The 19934-nt window shown below is 38.6% G+C and overlaps 1 protein-coding gene across 1 annotated transcript in view; it reads right to left on the reverse strand.

The window, feature by feature from the left end:
* LOC133846910 (ATP-binding cassette sub-family D member 1) overlaps positions 1-19934 on the reverse strand; it is a 41970-nt gene that overhangs the window by 9258 nt on the left and 12778 nt on the right. Inside the window, 2 exon segments of the mRNA XM_062281623.1 lie at positions 13018-13157; positions 13245-13343. Coding sequence (XP_062137607.1) covers positions 13018-13157; positions 13245-13343 — 239 coding nt within the window.

Raw genomic sequence — 19934 nt, forward strand, 5'->3', positions numbered from 1 at the left:
CCGTATATTCGCATTTTCCATTCACGAACGTTATCCTACTGTTATGCATTTGGCGGTGCATCTGGAGAATGGTCAACGAGTATATTCACGGCTTCGAATGCTATGCAAAGTGCTGAAACACCTCCAGCAACTACATTGACCAGTTTTTGCAATCTGCCAAAGCGATCCGTTTGCACGAACTTTGCTTTACTCGGAGATGCCACGTTATTATACTTGGAATGCTTCATCGAAGAATTTTCATAGACGGAAGCAAGGCGATGCTGTTCCTGAGCTCTTGGTCGTATGTATTATTATTATTATGTGGCCATTACAACCCTTTATCGGGTCTCAGCCTGAAGCGCGATGTGCCTCCACGCGGCTCTGTCCTGAGCGCGCCTTCGCCAGTTGGTAACACCAAGTGTGGACAGGGTTTCCATCACCTGGTCCTGCCAACGCGTTCGGGGTCGTCCTCTCCTTCGTGTCCCAACAATCATCGCATCAAACACCTTACGAGCCGGAGCATCTTCATCCATACGGGCAACGTGGCCCAGCCAGCGAAGTCTTTGAGATTTCACTCGACTGGCCACGTCAACATCGCCGTATAGCTCATACAGCTCGTGGTTGTATCTGATGCGATAAACATCGTCCACGCAGATTGGACCAAAGATTTTGCGAAGAATTTTCCTCTCGAACACTCCAAGAGCAGCTGCATCTGACTGCGTCACAGTCCGCACCATATAAGAGTACTGGAAGAATGAGCGTCTTGTAGAGTGTGGTTTTGTGCGTCGAGAGAGAGCTCTACTATTAAACTGCCTACTGAGCCCAAAGTGTTATTCTCCGCTTAATCTCCAGACTGACATCATTTGTGCTTATTATAGCAATGCCTAGGTAAATAAACTCCTTGACGGACCCAAAGCTATAGTTTTCTGCAGTCAGCTGAGAATCAAGACGCCGCGATTCTCTGCTAGAGCACACCATAAACTTTGTTTTCTCCATATTAACTGCTAGTCCTACATTTGCTGATTCCTTTTCAATAGCCCCGAAGGCTCCTGTGACATCACGCTTGGTGCGGCCAATGATATCAATATCATCAGCGTAACCAAGGAGCTGGACACATCTGTTGGTTAATATCGTGCCCGTCCGATGTACACCGGCCTTTCTTATAATACTCTCCATTAAAATATTGAAGAGTATACAAGACAGCGAGTCACCTTGTCTGAGGCCACACATGGTAGTAAAGGTTTCGGATTGGCCACATCCTACCTTGACAGAGCTGTTGGTGTTGCTCAATGTCATTCTGCAAAGTCTAGTCAGCTTTGCTGGTATACCAAGCTCAGACATGGCGGCATATAGGCGATATCGCCGGGGGCTATCAAATGCGGCTTTGTAGTCGACGAAGAGATGGTACGTGTCGATCTGGTTTTCGTAAGACTTCTCCAGGATTTGGCGCAAGGTGAAAATCTGGTCAACAGTGGACTTGCCAGGCCTGAACCCACACTGATAAGGTCCAATCAGTGCTTCAGCATGGGGTTTCAGTCTTTCCACAATACGCTCGTTAGGACCTTGTATGCAACTGGAAGAAGACTAATTCCGCGGTAGTTGGTGCGCATCACCCTTCTTCAGGATGGGACAGATCATGCTGAGATTCCAATCTTCGGGCATGCTCTCCGTGAGCCATATCTTACTGATTAGTTGGTGCATGCTCCCTACCAACACATCACCAGCTGCCTTAAACAATTCTGCCGGCAGGCCGTCAGCACCTGCAGACTTGTTGTTCTTAAGCCGTTGGATTGCATCCTTGACTTCGATATGACTTGGGATTGGCACTTCAATATCAGTGCCATAGATTGGGGTTCGTGGATCATAGTCTTCAGAGTCTCTGCTTGAGCCAGATAACAGACTCGAAAAGTGATCCCTCCATAACCTCAGCACGACCTCTGACAAGGTTTCCATCATCGTCCCTGCACTCCACTGCACCAGACTTAAATCCTTGGGTCAGACGCTTGACCCTCTGGTAGAAGTTACGTGCTTCATTGGTCGTATGTATACAGTTCATCCAAAATTGAAGAACGTCATTTGAGACACTACGAACTGTTAATGGTGTAATATTTCCAACATATCGTGTTGCATGTGATAAATTGAACTTGTGACGCACCATACTGCGCCTCATAATAAACATGCGATTACGCATAACCAGTAACATAACCAGAGTTTTTCTCTCACGTACGGTCACTCACCCAGCTGTGCTAAGTTAACAGCGCATGTGCAACGCAAAACAGAGCCTTGCAAGTTAACAGCGCATGTGCAACGAAAAACAGAGCCTAGCAAGTTAACAGCGCATGTGCAACGCAAAAAGAGCCAAGCGAGTTAACAGCGCAAGTGCAACGCAAACAGAGCCAAGTGAGCGCATGCGTAAATTTAGGGAAAAGAAAGAAAAGCAAGTTGGCAGAGCCAAGACCTTGACCTAGATAAAGGCCAGAGTAGGAGGAGCGGTTCTCACTCTCTGATAAGAACTTGCCAGTGCAAAACACTTTTACCCGCGAGTGCCATTAAGAAAAGTCTTGAACAAAACCACGTGCAAAATTTACAACGAGAAGTTCCATCACGTAACCCACGAATATTCTACAGGTACGATCAAGCTGAATGCTTGATACCCACTTACACATTGATTATTCCCCTTTGCTCCCCGTTTAACATACGCGATTACGCATAACCAGTAGCATTGTTATTGCATAACCCCACTCGAGTGCGGCAACGCACTAACACAATCACACTAACGATATACGCTAGATATTGTTCCTTTCCGCCACGTTGTTTTCCTTTTCGCACAACGCGCATATTTTTCCGTTCACTGTAGTAGTGTGACTACAGACTACTACAGTCGACGCTGAAAAAGTGTGTACAGTGTGACTGTGCCAGTATGATCACACGCCAGCATTTGTCTCACTCATACTGTGTACCTCGTTTTCCGTAGTGCTCGTGCAAAGCAAAGTGGCCGTTCGTGGTAACAGTGAGACTACCAGTACTATAGTCGACGCTGGAATAGTGTGTATAGTGCGGTTGTGCCAGTGTGATTACACACCAACACTCGCCTCACCTACAACGTACATCCCGGTTACGATTCTTCGCGAAGTACACCGAGCTCTCCCGCTAGCTGTAGTAGAGTGACTACAAACTACTACAGTCGACGCCGGAACAGTGTGTACGGTGTGATTGGGCCCCACAGTGGGCGATTTGGTCCCGCTAGCGGCATTTAATTTAAATTTTCAAATTTAAAAATCCTTTAATATTTTTTCACATATCGATAGCAGATGCTTTGATTAGATTTTTAAAAGCTTTTGAAAGCTCCACGATCAGCTGATCATCAGCTGTGATCGGTCAAACACACCATATGATTTCGCAAAGAGCTTTACACAATTTTTTCTCTTTGCGCGCATGGAATTTGAGTTCCTCGGAAATTTACAATTTTTGGTGAATTTGTTAGAAGTTTGGTTTTTTATTATATTCAAGGTATGTATTTTCAAAAAAATCAATGTTTGTGACCGGTCTATAAATGTGTAGCTCATAAAACGTAGTGGTAATTCAGTGTATTAACAACTAGCCCGGATTAGCGTACACCTGTCTTTCGTGGAGTAGAACTTAATTTATTCAACTAAGTTCAGTCTAACTCCTTTATTAGCCGAAAGTGTGAATCAGTGGCGTCCAAAATGTGTAATATCAACTGCTATTATCTGCTAGCCTTGAAACTATGGTACTTTTTAGACACAGTGTTAGTACCAAAAAAGGGATCTTTTTTTAGTATTGCACTCAGAAGTCATCCCATTTTTTTCCATCATCCCATCATTTTTTAGATAAAGTTTATATATGAAATATGTTAATTGAAGTTCAAATAAAATAAAAGTACAACAAAATTTTAAATTAAAAAAAAAAAATTTTTTAAATTAAAAAAAAAAAATTAAAAAAAAATTTGTTTAACTTAAAAAATTCTATGATTTTTTTCTGATCAGTGAAAAAAAACCGACTGAAGATATCTATTTTAGTTTAGAAGTTATTAATTAAATGCCGCTAGCGGGACCAAATCGCCCACTGGCCGGCCAGTGTGATTACACGCTCACAACCATTTCACCCACGCCGCGTGCCCCGTTTCATATTATTCGCACGAACCACAACTCTTCCCGTTAGCTGTAGTAGGGTGACTCCAACCACTACAGTCGACGCCGAAAAAGTGTGTACAGTGCAACATAGTCAGTGTGCTTCACACTGATTCCCGTGACAATCACCCGTGTAACATTCCTATCGACGTTGGACCTGAGGACAACCCCAGAAGCGGAAATATCTACATCATTCTGGTACCAGAGAAATAACAAATAAATCAAACAAATTAAGAATTCAAAACTCCTGTCTTTCTTTTACGTCGTGATCTCCATTTGTCTACAAAGATTGTCTCATACCTTGTGATACTTGACCTGTAGGGTTTCAGCAAACATAAATTTCTTATTTCGATCCCTGGACTAGTTACCTCGGCGTTGTGACGGTTCGTTACAAACTTATTAGAAAACGATACCCATTGGGATACGACAATCACTGAAGCCATTATCTCTACATCTTCAAGTCAGATACGCGCATTATTCGCTATCATAATTTCGACATAGTTTCCATCAAACCCATGTAACTTGTGGCACAAATACAAGGATAATATGTCAGAGGACATTTTACATCGAATTCGTGTCAGTTCCAGAAATCACGATATTGAGATGAATGAGAAAATACATAATCGTGCTTTACACTTGATCGAAGATATGTGTTACCTCATCTGCGGTAATTTATTACGTTATTATCAGGTTAGGAATGCCAGCGCCATATCGTGAAATGAATGACACATTTAATTGAGAATTGGAACGGGAACGTCAATATGATCACCAAGCATAAGATTTAGTAGTTCAAACGAATTACCAATTGAATTACCAACAAAAGCAAGTTTATGATACTTTAATGAAGGCAATCGATGATGAAAATGGTGGTTTATATTTCCTAGATGCCCTGGTGGTACTGGCAAGACATTCCTCGTGTCAGTTTTAGCAACTGTTCGGGCAATATCAAACATAGCGGTTACAGTTGCTTCTTCTGGAATACACATTGCCGTACGGCTCATTCAGCACTAAAATGACCTTTAAGTCTTCACACTATTGAAGAACCAACGTGTAATACTGCAAAACCCTCAGCAATAGCCAAAGTATAATAGCATCGAAAACCATCATCTGGGACGAATGCACAATGGCGCATAAACGAGCATTAGAAGCACTTAACCGAACATTAAAAGGTTTACGCAATGACTTGAGATTGGAGGAGCACTGATTTTACTGTCTGGCAATTTTCACCAAATACTGCCAGTAATTCCAAGATCTACGACTGCCGACGAAATAAACGCTTGCCTCAAATCGTCAAATCTATGGCGCTAGAAAGAAACTACAGCTGACAACAAACATGAGAGTTACATTGCTTAATGATACATCTGCTGAAGATTTCTCGGAGCAATTGCTAACTATCGATAATGGTCAAGTACCTGTCGATGAATCGAGCGAATTAATATCATTTCCAAATAATTTCTGCAATTTTGTCTCATCAAAAGACGAACTTATCAACAATGTATTTCCAAACTACAAAAATAATGAATGGTTGAGTGAGCGAGCAATTTTAGCGAATTACATAATTCAAAATAAGATTATTGGAACAATGCATTCATTCAAATCTATTGACAGCGTCACAAATGAAGATGAAACCACCAACTGTCCAATTGAGTTTTAAATTCTTTGAATGTGCCTGGCTTACCACCGCACAATTTACGCCTAAAGGTCGGCTCCGTAGTAATCATGCTTAGAAACATAAACCAACCAAAACTGTGCAACGGTACGCGTTTGGTGGTTACAAAATTGATGAACAATGTAGTTTACAATACGATAATGATAGGAAAATTCAAAAGTGAGGAAGTTCTTATTCCGAGGATCCCAATAATCTCAACCGACATGCCGTTTAAATTTAAAAGAATTCAATTTCCGATACGTCTTGCATTTGCCATGACCATCAACAAATCACAACGCCAATCTAGAACATTCATGTTTTTCTCATGGTCCATCTGCGTTGTTTGTTTTGCGCCTGATAATAAAACAAAAATGTCGTCTATCACAAGGTACTTAGGTGAAGAGCAACCTATGTTCTAAGAAACAAATAATAATGAATGAAATAATAAAAAAGCACAAGCTGCTTATTTATTGTCATAAGGGCGGAACATAGTTCGCCGGGTCGAGTAGTAGATATATAAAAGAAGAGAGCTACAGTCGAGTGTCCTCAACTGTGGGATACCCGCTACCCATTTTGAATAAAAACAAAATATTACGTTATATTTTCAAGATATACTAGATAGATACTAGAATATACCACAAAAATTTTGAAAAATATACTAAAATGGATATTTATACCCGCTACCCATAGGGTAGAACTTTGTGCCGGCAGAAAATGTATGTAACAGGTAGAAGGAGTCATTAGCATTAACAGCCGAGACGATCTAGCAGTGGCCGTTCCACTGTTTTTTTTTGAATGTAAGTTTCAAATCTTTAATTGCAAAAAGACAAAAGGCAAATATATTTCATTCAGGCGTAGCATAAATCATCTATGCAGAATAAAATTATCCTTATGTGAGTTATATTCATGCAGCAAATTGGACATAGGAAAGACATTTTTGCGTTGTTTACTGCTGACCAAAACACAAGTCAGCTGTTTCAGCAGTAAAAGCAAAACGTTCCGATCACAAAACGTCTTTAAAAAATCAATTGAACGGTAATCAGCTGTTTTTCAAAAAAGGGGATGTCACCATTTTAATGGATTACATTCCGGTTATTCCAACAATTTTTTTAAACAGTTTAGCACTTAAGTAATTAAATTAAATAAATTAATTTTTATAAAATATACATTACCCAACTTCAACAAATTGAATGCCATCCGTTTCATTATACAAGTATTTTTAACTTGCTTTTCATTCCATCAAAAGTATGGCAGCTTAGGCGATAACTCCTGGTGTCGGACTTATCGGTCGCTCACAAAAACGCTCACGCGGATGTGGGCGTAACAAAAATTTGAAACAAACTTGATCTGCGTGCAAACATAATAAATGCTGTCGAAAAAAATTATATCTCTATCTCTTATAGTCTCTGAGATCCAGTGTTTCACACGGACAGACGGACAGATACACAGACGGACATGGCTAGATCGTCGCGGCTGTTGAGGCTGATCAAGAATATATATTTATAGGGTCGGAGATGCCTCGTTCTACCTGTTACATACATTTCCTGTCGGCACAAAGTTATAATACCCTTCTAGCCTATAAGTAGCGGGTATAAAAATATAGTGATGTATAGCATGTACAAAATACTGCGGCAAAGATAAAAAGATGTTGCTATATAATTTAAGCTAATTGTAACCACTTTTTGTTGTAAAATATAACTTTAATATACATAATTTTAATACAATATATAGACATAGCCACATGCGCCTCGTCATCAGAAACCATCTCCAATGTACAGCACCTTGCGTAACGCCCAAACCGTGGGACCAAGCCTCGGACAACCAACACCCAGCGCGACAACTAAAGCGGCTACATCCGGCAGCGACAGCGACGAATTACAAGAAGTCACTTCAGCAGCAGAGCTTTAATTTTTAATAATTTAGATTGTTTAAGTTAGTTCTAATCCAACTCCGAAATAAAGCACTTGGCTTTTTAAACAAAATCTAATCAATTTTGTTAATTGGCGCCCGAGCAGAGACCCGTTCATCGCGTCGTCAAAGTCAGGTTATTAAAGTGAGAGCGCCTTAATTAGCCGCTATTTAACAACCGCGAGTAATAGTGCCGATACAATAAACGCTGCCGCGAAAAATCGAACGTGGTCCAAATAAAAAAAACTTTGCCGTTGACGTCCTGTAGGGCCCGTCCACAGGACACCACGAAGAAAGTGTCACCGAGGGACCTTAGTAATCCACAAGTCGCTGTCGCCACAGGATAAAAAGGATTCACCCAGAGGACCGCGGTGGGATATTCACCGGATGTATCTTTTAGCGTTAGCATATTGATTAAGTGATTAAAAAAATATTAAATACAAATAAAACTGTGAAAAAAGCAAAACAAGCAACAAGCAAAGTAAATAACTTTACGAAAAAAGAAAATTGAATTTAATAAAAAAATATAAAGTTAAAAGTCAAACAAAAGCAATATTTGAAAACAAAAAAAATTAAGTAATCGAATCAAAATTAAAACTGAAATAAGAAATATTTGAAAAACAAAAAATTCAATACTAAGTAATTAATAGAAAAATTTTTTACAACGTGCTAAACACACGGTAAAACTAAACTAGTTTTAAAAACAAAAGATCAATAAAAGTAAAAAGATAACAAAATATAAAACCCACAAAGCTAGATGGAGCAAACTAGCCACTGGTTTTAAATACAAATAAAAATTATACACTGTCTCAATTAGAAACGCATAAACCTAACCATAAACCACATTTCACTTTCATCGATATCATCAATCGTGCTATTCCTCTGAATTGCGCAATAAATAACCGAGAGAAAATGCAGAAAGATCTGTCCGAAGCAATGGCAGGGTTAGGTATTGCAGGCACTAGTCGACAGAGAGCTGTTCCAACCATGGCTAGCACACATATAGCCACTCCAGAGTTAAGGGATGTTATAAGAACCATGATTACCGACACCCTTCAGGGAGGTCAAGTCATTAGACGAGCTTTAGGAGTAGAGGCAGAGGAACCATTAACTGACATACCGTACGTAAGTCCCACACAGAATAGAAAGTACTAGACGTAACGCGTCTAATCAAAGAATTTTCGGGAGACAGAACTTCTTTCGGATCTTAGAAGAAAAATGTCGACAGAATTATGAATTCGCAGGACAAGAGCGTACGCATAGATAGTACTTAGTTACGTTAGCTGTGTTGGAATCATACAACACCCCTTGAATTGGAAAGCCATTTCCAAATACTTAACAGAACACTATGCGGATAAGCGAGATCTAAAGACTCTCGAATATCTCGAATATACTCTCGAACTATCCTTGATACTCAATCAAGTTGGCGTACAAGAAGATTCTGTAGACTCCATAAGAGCTTTGACGATCAGTTACCGAGGCAAAGCCCTTGATACTTTCGTACGAGATCTCAACGGAGACTTGCCCCGTCTTTTAGCCGTCAAGGAACCTCGAGACTTTAGCCACGCATTGCATCTGTATAACCTACTTGACAATCAGGATCAAAGAAATGCTTTCTTGCCAAAAGGTAGGCATCCAGCGCCACCTATACCACCTACACAATTTACAAGTCAAACGCTTGCTAAGCATACAGCGTTCAATCCGATGCATAACAACAATCAGAGTCAATGGCGAAATTTCGATCCAAGACTTTATTATGCACAGCGTCCCGCTAACCAACAATATCAATCAAATTCCAATCAAGCAAGACACTTTTTTCAATTACCACAACAGCTGTTGTGGTAATATATATACTATACTCAGCGCCTCTGCGCCCACTAGCTCAAAACCAGAACCAATACAAATGGAAGTCGATGGTTGAATCCATTCAGATAGAGTAAATTATATTATTCGCCCACAACAAGATTTTACCGCTGGTAAACGTCCCCTCCACTTTCGGGACCACCTCGAAAATTCCAACGACAATTTCATATCAATACAGGAGACCCAACAGAACAGTACACTTAAGAGCAACATTACATTGACTACCCAACAGAATAAGAATTGAATGCAGACGCATATGCTTACAACAGTGGTGAACAAGAATATTAAGCATGCATTAAATCAGCAGGTTTCTCAGACTCATATGATGATATGGAACAAACCTGTTATGACTCCGAAATAGGAACGACAGACTTGTCTGATGTTAATTTTTAGTCTAAACCGTTCCTCACTACTATATTTTCAATGTAGAACGAGGGACGGAAGACACCTTAATTTCCTAATAGATACCGGCTCCAATCAGAACTACATTCAACCTTCGTTTATAGATTCCCTAAACCAAACAAAGAAACATTTTTCGCAAACTCCATAGGAGGTCAAATAGCGATCACGCACCACACATTCTTGAACCTGCTTCGTCTTCACGATATTCCATTCCGATTCTTTTTACTACCAATTCTAAAAACCTTCCATGCTATCCTTGGCAACGATACCATGAAACAAGTCAACGTTTTTATTGATGTTAGATACGACATTCTTAGAGTAAATGGTGACAATTTCGCATCCAACAAGTTCCAGCTCAATCAGTAAAGAACATTAAAATCCGTACTGACCATATGTCCGAAAATCAAAGGACAATAATAAACAAATTAGCCGCAAATTACAGAACACTATTTGCAGAGCCAGACGAAAATTGACATACTCCACTAAAGTAGTCGTAGAAATTCGAACTAAGTCAGATAAGCCAATTCACACTAAACACTATCCATACCCTATATCGCTCAAACAAGAAGTTGAAAGGCAGCTTTAAGAGATGTTAGACGACGGTATAATCAGGCCTTCTAGGTCCCCGTACAATGCCCCAGTTGGGGTTGTACCAAAGAAAGCAGACTCTTCGGGGAAAAGAAAATACAGAATTGTAATTGATTACCGTAAGCTAAACGCTGAAACAATTTCTGAGATAGGAGAAATCATCGCGCAGTTAGGGAGCAATAAGTTCTTCACAGTGCTCGACCTAAAGAGCGGGTTTCCTCAAATTCTGTTAAGAGAACAAGACATTAAAAAGACAGTATTCGCAGTCAATGAAGGAAAGTTCGAGTTCACTCGCCTTCGCTTCGGACTTAAAAATTCACCATCCATCTTCCAAAGAGCTCTAGACGGCATTCTAAGAGATCATATCAGGAAAATCTGTAATGTTTACAAAGATGACATAATCATCTTTAGCAAAACAGAGGAGAAACATGCAAACCATTTAAGACAAGTCTTTTTAACGCTGCAAAGCGCGAACATGAATGTCCAAATGGATAAGAGTGAATTTTTTAAGGAACAAGTCAATTTCTTGGAACTCACAATATCTGAAAATGACGTTAAGACGAATCCGGAAAAAGTTAAGGCTATTTCCGAGTTCCCTATACCCAATCCTCTAAAAGAATTAAGATCATTCTTAGGTTTGCCTGGATATTACTGACGCTTCATAAGAGACTATGCTAAACTAGCAAAGCCTCTTACCACACTTCTCAGAGGAGATGGCGGTCGAGTCTCAACAAGAATATCCGATCTAAATTACCATAATGCTAGCAAAAACATCCTCAAATCATATGTAATAGGAAAAGAAGTTTACGTCAAAATCAACAAAAGATTAGGCTCCAAAATTTCCTCGAGATATAAAAAAGAAATAGTTGCAGAAAATGGTAACTCTACCATTAAAACGAAATCAGGGAAAATAGTTTACAAAAATAATTTGAAAAATTAATTCATTCATTCGATAAAATTAAAGAAATCCGAGAAAGCCGACAAACGCCATACTAAAATTATCAAAAGAAAGTCAATCAACCAATAATATCGAAATAGAAACTCTAAATTATAAATTGAAAATTTTTAAAGAACCTACAAATATGATTTATGAAATTAATTGGGCTAAGACAAAGAAAATAAATTCCATTCTACTATCAACTATTAAAATTCAATTCATTGAAAAGTTAGTAAAAATTCCAACAATTTGTTCATAAATATAGAGGAATTACTTGAATTCGCAAAAATTAAAGTAGCTTCAAACGGAAAAGACATTCTTTGTATTATCAGTCTGCCCACAATAGAAGAAAACCTTTGTCAATGAATATTAATAAAACCAATAAAAAAAAGAAAATGTAATTAATAAAATCAAGTTCGACCTAATAATTCAATGAAATGAAACAATATTTGGAATCAAAGAAACTTGCGAAACAATTAATGATAAGTCAATATGTAAACGAGAAAATTTAATAGACCTAAGTAACAATACCTCCGAAACTGCACTACTGCAAATGAAACAACCTAATTGTCTGCGAATAAATAGTCAACACATCCCGGAATGACTTTGATGGAACGATCAACATTGACCAAGAACAGCTGCATCTACATGGATCTTACCTTGTCCAAGCCAAAAATGCATCGATCACAATAAAAGGAATCTCTTATACCAACAGAGAGTACGTCACGTTGATCCTTTACCACCTATGCCACAAATCGTTGGCAACAAGAGCGAGATAGAACAAGTCCTATCGCTGGAAATGGTGAAGGAACTCAACTTCAACAACACTGTAGAAATCCAGCTTATGAAGGAAGAACAAGAGATAAATACAATCACCAACATTAGTATTTAAATCTTCTTGCTGATGTCCATAATCATACTGGCAATTCGAGCTCTAAAATCAAGAGCAGCGAAAGTAATCATCAACCCAGTAAACAGTCCACCAACAAATTAAAGTCAAGTACAACTGGCGGCCGAGGACGTCCGCATTTAAAGGGGAGGAGTTAAGGCCACACATTACCAAATCCCATAACCATGCATCGCCACTGCTAATGCACTCCAATGCACCGAGACAACACGCGCTCCGATTAGCATAAAACACCGTGGGAGCAACGACCAAACCAACGGCGCCTGCACATAACCATAGTCACGTGCGCCTCGTCATCAGAAACCATCTCCAATGTCCAGCACCTTGCGTAACGCCCAAACCGTGGGACCAAGCCTCGGACACCCAGCGCGGCTACATCCGGCAGCGACAGCGACGAACCACAAGTAGTCACTTCAGCAGCAGAGCTTTAATTTTTAATAATTTAGATTGTTTAAGTTAGTTCTAATCCAACTCCGAAATAAAGCACTTGGCACTTTTTTAACAAAATCTAATCGATTTTGTTAATTTGTATATTTGTTGCAACAAAAATTTATATAATAAAGTAGGGATAGTATTTTTACCCAAGAATGGGAATGGTATACAAATATCTTCTCAACAAAATTAGGATATTTACCTGATAAAATGTTTGCCTTCATTTGTCTAGAAGATCTCATTAATGCCAAACCAATTAACATTAGATCGAAGCATGGCTTAGTTAAACTACTGTATAAATGAGCTACAGAGCTGGCAAAAACAGAAATATCTTCGGTAAGTCTGAAACAAAAGCAAAGAAAAATGACTTATTATCAGTCCCCAATATTACTTTAAATATTCTAGACTTAGTAATGTTTAGTTACTTACCTATGATCGGCATTTTCGATGCGTCCATCCAAATTTGACACCCTATAGTAATTTTGATTTTTGAAATACAATCGATATGAATGCCGCACCAAACGAGTCCTGTTTAACAAAAAGAAAAAAAATAATTTTAGATAATTTGTTTTATATATTGTACCAGCAAGCTTGTCCCTTATCATTTTTATACCCGGTACGTATAGGGTAGCGACAAAAAAAAAAATATATATTCTTGATCAGCCGAAACGATATAGCTATGTCCGTCTGTATTAATGAAACGCCGGCTCTATGAGGCTATATATTTGTTATATTTGCACCCAAATCACTTGTTATGTTCCGCACGCAAATCGGCAAAAATTTAATAGTCAGCGGAATTTTGAAGCTGGAAGCGAATTTTGGTACATATAATAATAACTACAGTGCACTATGGGCAAAAAGTCCCGAATTGCGGCATTTTTAGCATTTTTGAAGATAGAAACATGAAACTTTGTACATATACCTAAAAAATAAAGATCGAATTTCGGATTTTTTCTTTTTCAATTGGACCACGCCTTTCTTCCCCCCACCATACCTCGAGGTTATAATTTTCGATTTTTTTTTCTAAGAATTTGTTTTAAAATATTTTAATGTAATATATTTAATAAAATTAAACTAAATTTATTAAATTAATATATTTTTAGCAAATTCGCATTTTAAATTTGATTTGGATCCATGCAAAATTAAATCAAAAATTAATTAGAGCCCAATATTATGTTTTGTGACTCCATACCTTGGTGCCCAGTTATTAATTTATTCTTCACAAAGCTCTTCCTCCAACTCCAGGAACTTTGCCCGAAAATTTCGAGTTCATTATCTCCGCCTTCTTCTAACTAATTATCATTATTGTCTACACATGCCCATGTTATTGGAGGCTCAATATCAGGAGATTCCAAAAGAGCTATAACATCTCTTGGTAGGCTTTTTATAGTTTAATCTTTGGCCTTCCTTTAGATTTATAGTTGAAAGCAATGGGTCAGAGGATCCCAATGCTCTATTAAACACATCTGATATAGTATTCAGGCGGCTGTTTTTCCTTGCAAGAGAATATCGAGTTTGTACAATTTTTGCGCTCTTCTGACACATTTTCACGGAGAGCCCCTAGAAGAAGTACGGAGGTTTCCATAATTTGGTGCCAATGAACTAGTACTTTATGCAAAATTTGAGACATTGGATACTACTTATAAGTATTAACGTATAAGTACATCAAGTACCTACTTTAACTTTTGATGGGCATACCTCAAACTCACATTATGTAGCAATTAAAATTATATAAAAACTTTTCAAAACGTCATGCAACAATAGCATTGACTTTTCTGTTTAATAGACTAGTTCAAATGCTAATTTTCACTATAACCTTGGTCCTGCCTAAGTATACGTCAATCGTTTACGACCAGACTTTACGCGTGGAACATCATCTTAAAAACTCAATTATGAACGAGGATACAAGCCATTGCGCAGGCTTTTCTGCTTCACAGCAGTTTGTTGGTGGTTGTTTTTGGTCCAAAAATCAAGCAACGTTGAAAAATAAGAAGTAAATACAACTGCAAAATTGAGTTTTGCCGTAAATCGGGCAAAAACGGGCAACAATGTTAATCACTATTTGATTGTTAACAGTTTGGTTAATAACATTCAGCTTTAATATTGCCTCGACCGGCCTAGACGCACTAGTTACACTCCACAGAAACACAAATACATTTTTACCAGGGATCTAAAAACATACCAACAACACATTGTACGATTGAACAATATATCACATGTACTACAAATTTAGTGCCAACAATTAAATTCCATATTCAAGATTTTTTGTTTGATTTAATATTTGAATATAAAATTGACAGAAAAAATCACAAATTTTCCCGCCAATTTTTTTTTTAGAGGGTCCAGACCATAGTCTTTAAATATGGGCGAATAACAAATTACCAACGAAGTCTAAAATTTTTTAAAAATATGTTTCAGTATTCTTGAAGTATTCCAATTCAAAAATAAAGTCAATTTAATGATACCGAACACAAAAAAATGTAAAAATGCCGCAATTTGCGACTTTTTGCCCATAGTGCAGTGCTTACAGTTTCTGAAAATTTGGTTGTGATAAATTGTAAAAGTTATTTAAGAAATACTTTTGTATGACAAACAAGTAAGAAATCTACAGTCGAGTGTGCTCGACTGTGAGATACCCGCTACCCATTTTGAATAAAAGCTAAATATTCCGGTAATATTTTCAAAACATACCGAAAATACTACAAAAGACTAAAAATATACCAAACGGTATATTTGGTATATCGATATAGTACCACATTCAAAATATACCATATACAGCACAATACACCAGATTGTCGGCCAAAGCATCTCAGAACCCTTCAATAAGCGTTTTTGCCCATACAAAAGTATTTCTTTAATTACTTCCACAATTTTTATCTGATCGCAATAAAATTAATTAATAAATTACTATTATTATTATTTTTATTGTATACACCAAAATTCGCAGCTGTAGCTTGAAAAGTACGCTTGTTATTCGATTTTATTGATTTGCGGGGGCGGAAGTGGGCGTGGCAAAATTTTGAAACAAACTTGATCTGCGTGCAAACATAACAAGTGCTGTCGAAAATTATATCTCTATCTCTTATAGTCTCTGAGATCTAGTTGTTCATACGGATAGACAGACATGGCTATATCGTCTCGGCTGTTGACCCTCATCAAGAATATCAAGATGGCTCCTTCCGGCTGCTAAATACCTACATATATTATGCCGGCACAAAGTTATAATACCCTTCTTCCTATGGGTAATCATTATAAGTTTTTATTTATTTATTTGGACGTTGACGTACTAACGACGATATCATCAATTGGCCCAACCATACCAAGCACGGGCTTGTGACGCGCGGACTAGACAAAATAAGTTTATAAACAGCATGCATTAATCAAAACCTTGAATAAATATTAAAACGACGGTGGACAGCTAATTAAATACACTATTTAGTAATACTATATGTGTGAACCGGTGGCGAAGAGCGAGGGCGATGGCGGTAGCGGCGACGTCAGCGCCGCCGTCAACGACTGATTCATTTACTCTCTTAATTATGTTTTAGTTAGTTTAACACGTACGGTCGATGGACCAGCATCGCCGGTCCGAGAATAAAGTGAAAAAGTGTGAAACAAAAGAAATAAATAATACATATATTCATTGTGAAAGGGAGTGACTTCTGGGTTAATACATTGGCGACGAGGTAAAACTAAAAAAAAAGCAGTAGCCAATATTTAAATTAAATACATATGTATGCAAGACGTAATTTCGTGATATTGCGGTACTTGGTACAAATGTATGTGTCGTTTTCCTTTTCTTTCTTTCTCTCTTCTTGTGTTCTACTTGTTCTTCTGCTCTTATTGTGCCCTACCACTGCCAGTATACGGTAAATGCTCACATTAAGAGTGGTAAGGTAAACGAGGATGTATATAAAAAAAAATGATAGTGAGCGGAAGACCAACATCTAATGAAGAGAGAGTGCAAAGAAAGAGTTGATCACAATTCAAAATAACATAAGCCTAATTAAGAGAGTGACTGAGTAACAGTTGGTTGCAAGTCAAGAGAAAAAAAGGACAGAGACACAAGCGTAATTAAAAGAGTGACTGAGTAACAGTTGGTTGCAAGTCAAAAGAAAAATGAAAAAATGATGAAATAAATAAAATTCTTAACTGAGCAACAGTACGTTGTAAGTTGAAAAAAAAACATTTAAACAGAGAAATAATCTGTTTGTATAAAGGCAGTTAGCCTTGTAATAAGCTGACATAGTCAGAGGCAGTTTGCCGCGAAAAATGAATAAATGAAATTTTGGTTTTCGTTTCATTTGCAGAATTCGCAGAAAAAGGGAAATGAGTGAAAATATAATCAAACCTTTCCTGTGTGAAACCATTGAAAAATCACTGTTACGAAACGAGTGGGAAAAATGGTTTCGCGCATTTCAAATATATATCGATGCTGAAGAGATTGAAACACCTACCAGAAAACGAAATAAATTGCTTTACTTGGGAGGCGTGCAATTGCAAACGGTTGCTTTCTCCTTACCAGATGCTCTGGTAGACCCGGATAATAACAAAGAAGTCGACGTATTCTTGGTGCTGGTGAAAAAGCTAAATGATTATCACCGAAACAAAATTCAACCTTCGAACGGCATATGTTTAGGAACCTTTCACCTTTTGCAAAATTTTCGATTCGGCTACGTCAGCAAATGCAGAAATGCAATTTCGGCTCCACTAAGGCCGAAATTGAAGAGATCTGTTTAAAAGATAAAATCATGGACTCCTGGACTTCGCTGGAACTGAAGAAAAAGCTACTGGAGAAAGAGCATACCTTGACTGAAGTGATCGAAGCTTGTAGAGTAGAGGAAGAAATTATTAAGCAATCACAATCGATGATTTCTAAGGCGGAAAAAAACAATAAATAAAATATCATTCCGGAAACCAAGCAAGGGTACAGAATGCGGCAGATGTGGTCGAATGGCGATAACTTGACCTGCCCGGCGGGACAAGTTAAATGCAACAAATGCTTGCGGTTTGGTCATTTCGCCTGGAAGTGCAGAACGAATCTCAAACTCCAGTCCACACAGCCAAACAACGGTGGCATAAAGCGATCACGGATAGATGTGCGGCAAGTGCAAGATGAATGCGCTCCTTCCGGAACGAAACCGACCAAGGAAGAATGTTTCCGGATTTGCAGCGATGATGATGAAAGTGATGAACTCATAGAGTGATACATACTTTTCAAGGCTCAATTTGAAAGATGCATATCATCAATTAGAACTGGATGAGGCAAGCCGACAGATAACAACATTTATAACCCCAAGAGGTCTGTTCCGCTACAAACGATTAATGTTTGGAATAAATTCAGCCCCGAGATATTCCAACGACGGCTTGAAGAGTTATTGTCACCATGCCCCAACGTTCTTAATTATATAGATGATGTCATCATTTTTGGATCAAATGAAGATGAGCATGACGAGACGGTCAGGAAAGTCCAGGCAATATTCAAGAATAATAATGTGGTACTGAATGACTCAAAATGTGTTTGGAAAACACACCGGTTAAGATTTCTAGGCTATATTCTATCAGACAAGGGAATCAGTGTCGATCCTGAGAAAGTAGATGTCATCACTTCATTCCGAGACCCGAGAAATAAGGAGGAGACGAGAAGCTTCCTAGGACTGGTCACTTACGTCGGGAAGTTTATTCCGGACTTAGCCGATCGCACAGAACCGTTGAGGAAATTGTTGGGAAAAGACACCAAATTTGTCTGGGGCCCCAAAGAGAAAGAAGCGTTCAACGATTTGAAAACTCGGCTGGCTGAAATACCCAGACTTTCATACTTCAATATAAAACATCGAACACGTCTGATTGCTGATGCAAGCCCGGTGGCGCTGGGGCAGTACTGCTACAATTTACAGAAGCTAGCGAACCCCAGATCATTTCTTTTACCAGCCGAAGTTTGTCTGATGTGGAGAAGCGGTACTCACAAACCGAAAAGAAAGCTTGGCACTGGTATGGGCGGTAGAAAAATTTCATTACTACTTAGCCGGCTTAGAGTTTGAGTTGGTTACCGACCACAAGCCGCTCGAGACAATATTTAAGCCATCATCAAAACCACCAGCTCGCATCGAAAATTGGCTTCTGTGACTTCAGACTTATAAATTCAAAGTTTTTATAAAGCTGGGAAGGAAAACATCTCAGACACTTTGTCTCGGCTGTGTATTACATCATCGACAAAGGATTTCGAGCCAAGAGCCGAATATAGCATTTTACGTATACTGGAGAGCTCAATACCTATGTCAATGAGCATATCGGAGAAAAGCATCCTTGATGAAGAAATTGTAGATGCTATTACTTGCTTGCAAGATGATTCATGGACTTCCGCCGCATCAAATAACCTCTACCCGTTCCGATTCGAGCTTTCCACAATCGGGAACATCCTACTGAGAGGAAATCGTTTAATCATTCCGACTTCTCTGCGGGAAAAGGTCTCGCAAGCAAACAATCCAGCACCGATGAGTAGAACACCGTTTCCAACGGGTCCTTGGATATGCGTGGCTTCCGATTTGTTGGGTCCCTTGCCAAGGGCGAGGGCGATGGCGGTAGCGGCGACGTCAGCGCCGACGTCAACGACTGATTCATTTACTCTCCTAATTATGTTCTAGTTAGTTTAACACGTACGGCCGATGGACCAGCATCGCCGGTCCGAGAATAAAGTGAAAAAGTGTGAAACAAAAGAAATAAATAATACATATATTCATTGTGAACGGGAGTGACTTCTGGGTTAATACACTATATTAATAGGGAAGCAAAATATGTTAGGATATATGTATAAGAAGATAAAAACAATTAAATACTCGATAAATATGCTAATAATAACTTTTAAGCAGAGGAAGAGATTTGCGGAGCAAACTATGTTAATGAGATTAGTATAATTCACACACAGAATACGGAAGGGATTATTTCCTGTCGGAACCGCAAAACTAATTTGACTTAACAGCTCCAAAGAGTCTATTTAACCATTAATTAGTCTCTGAATGAAAACAGCACCTTGCATAGTTCTACGGTCAGAGAGAGAAGGAAGGTTTAGTAACAAAAGTCTACTGCGATGATAATTTAATATTAGGGTTCCAATTTGAA

The sequence above is a fragment of the Drosophila sulfurigaster genome, chromosome 4 (genome assembly GCF_023558435.1).
Source record: "Drosophila sulfurigaster albostrigata strain 15112-1811.04 chromosome 4, ASM2355843v2, whole genome shotgun sequence".
Classification (NCBI taxonomy): domain Eukaryota; kingdom Metazoa; phylum Arthropoda; class Insecta; order Diptera; family Drosophilidae; genus Drosophila; species Drosophila sulfurigaster.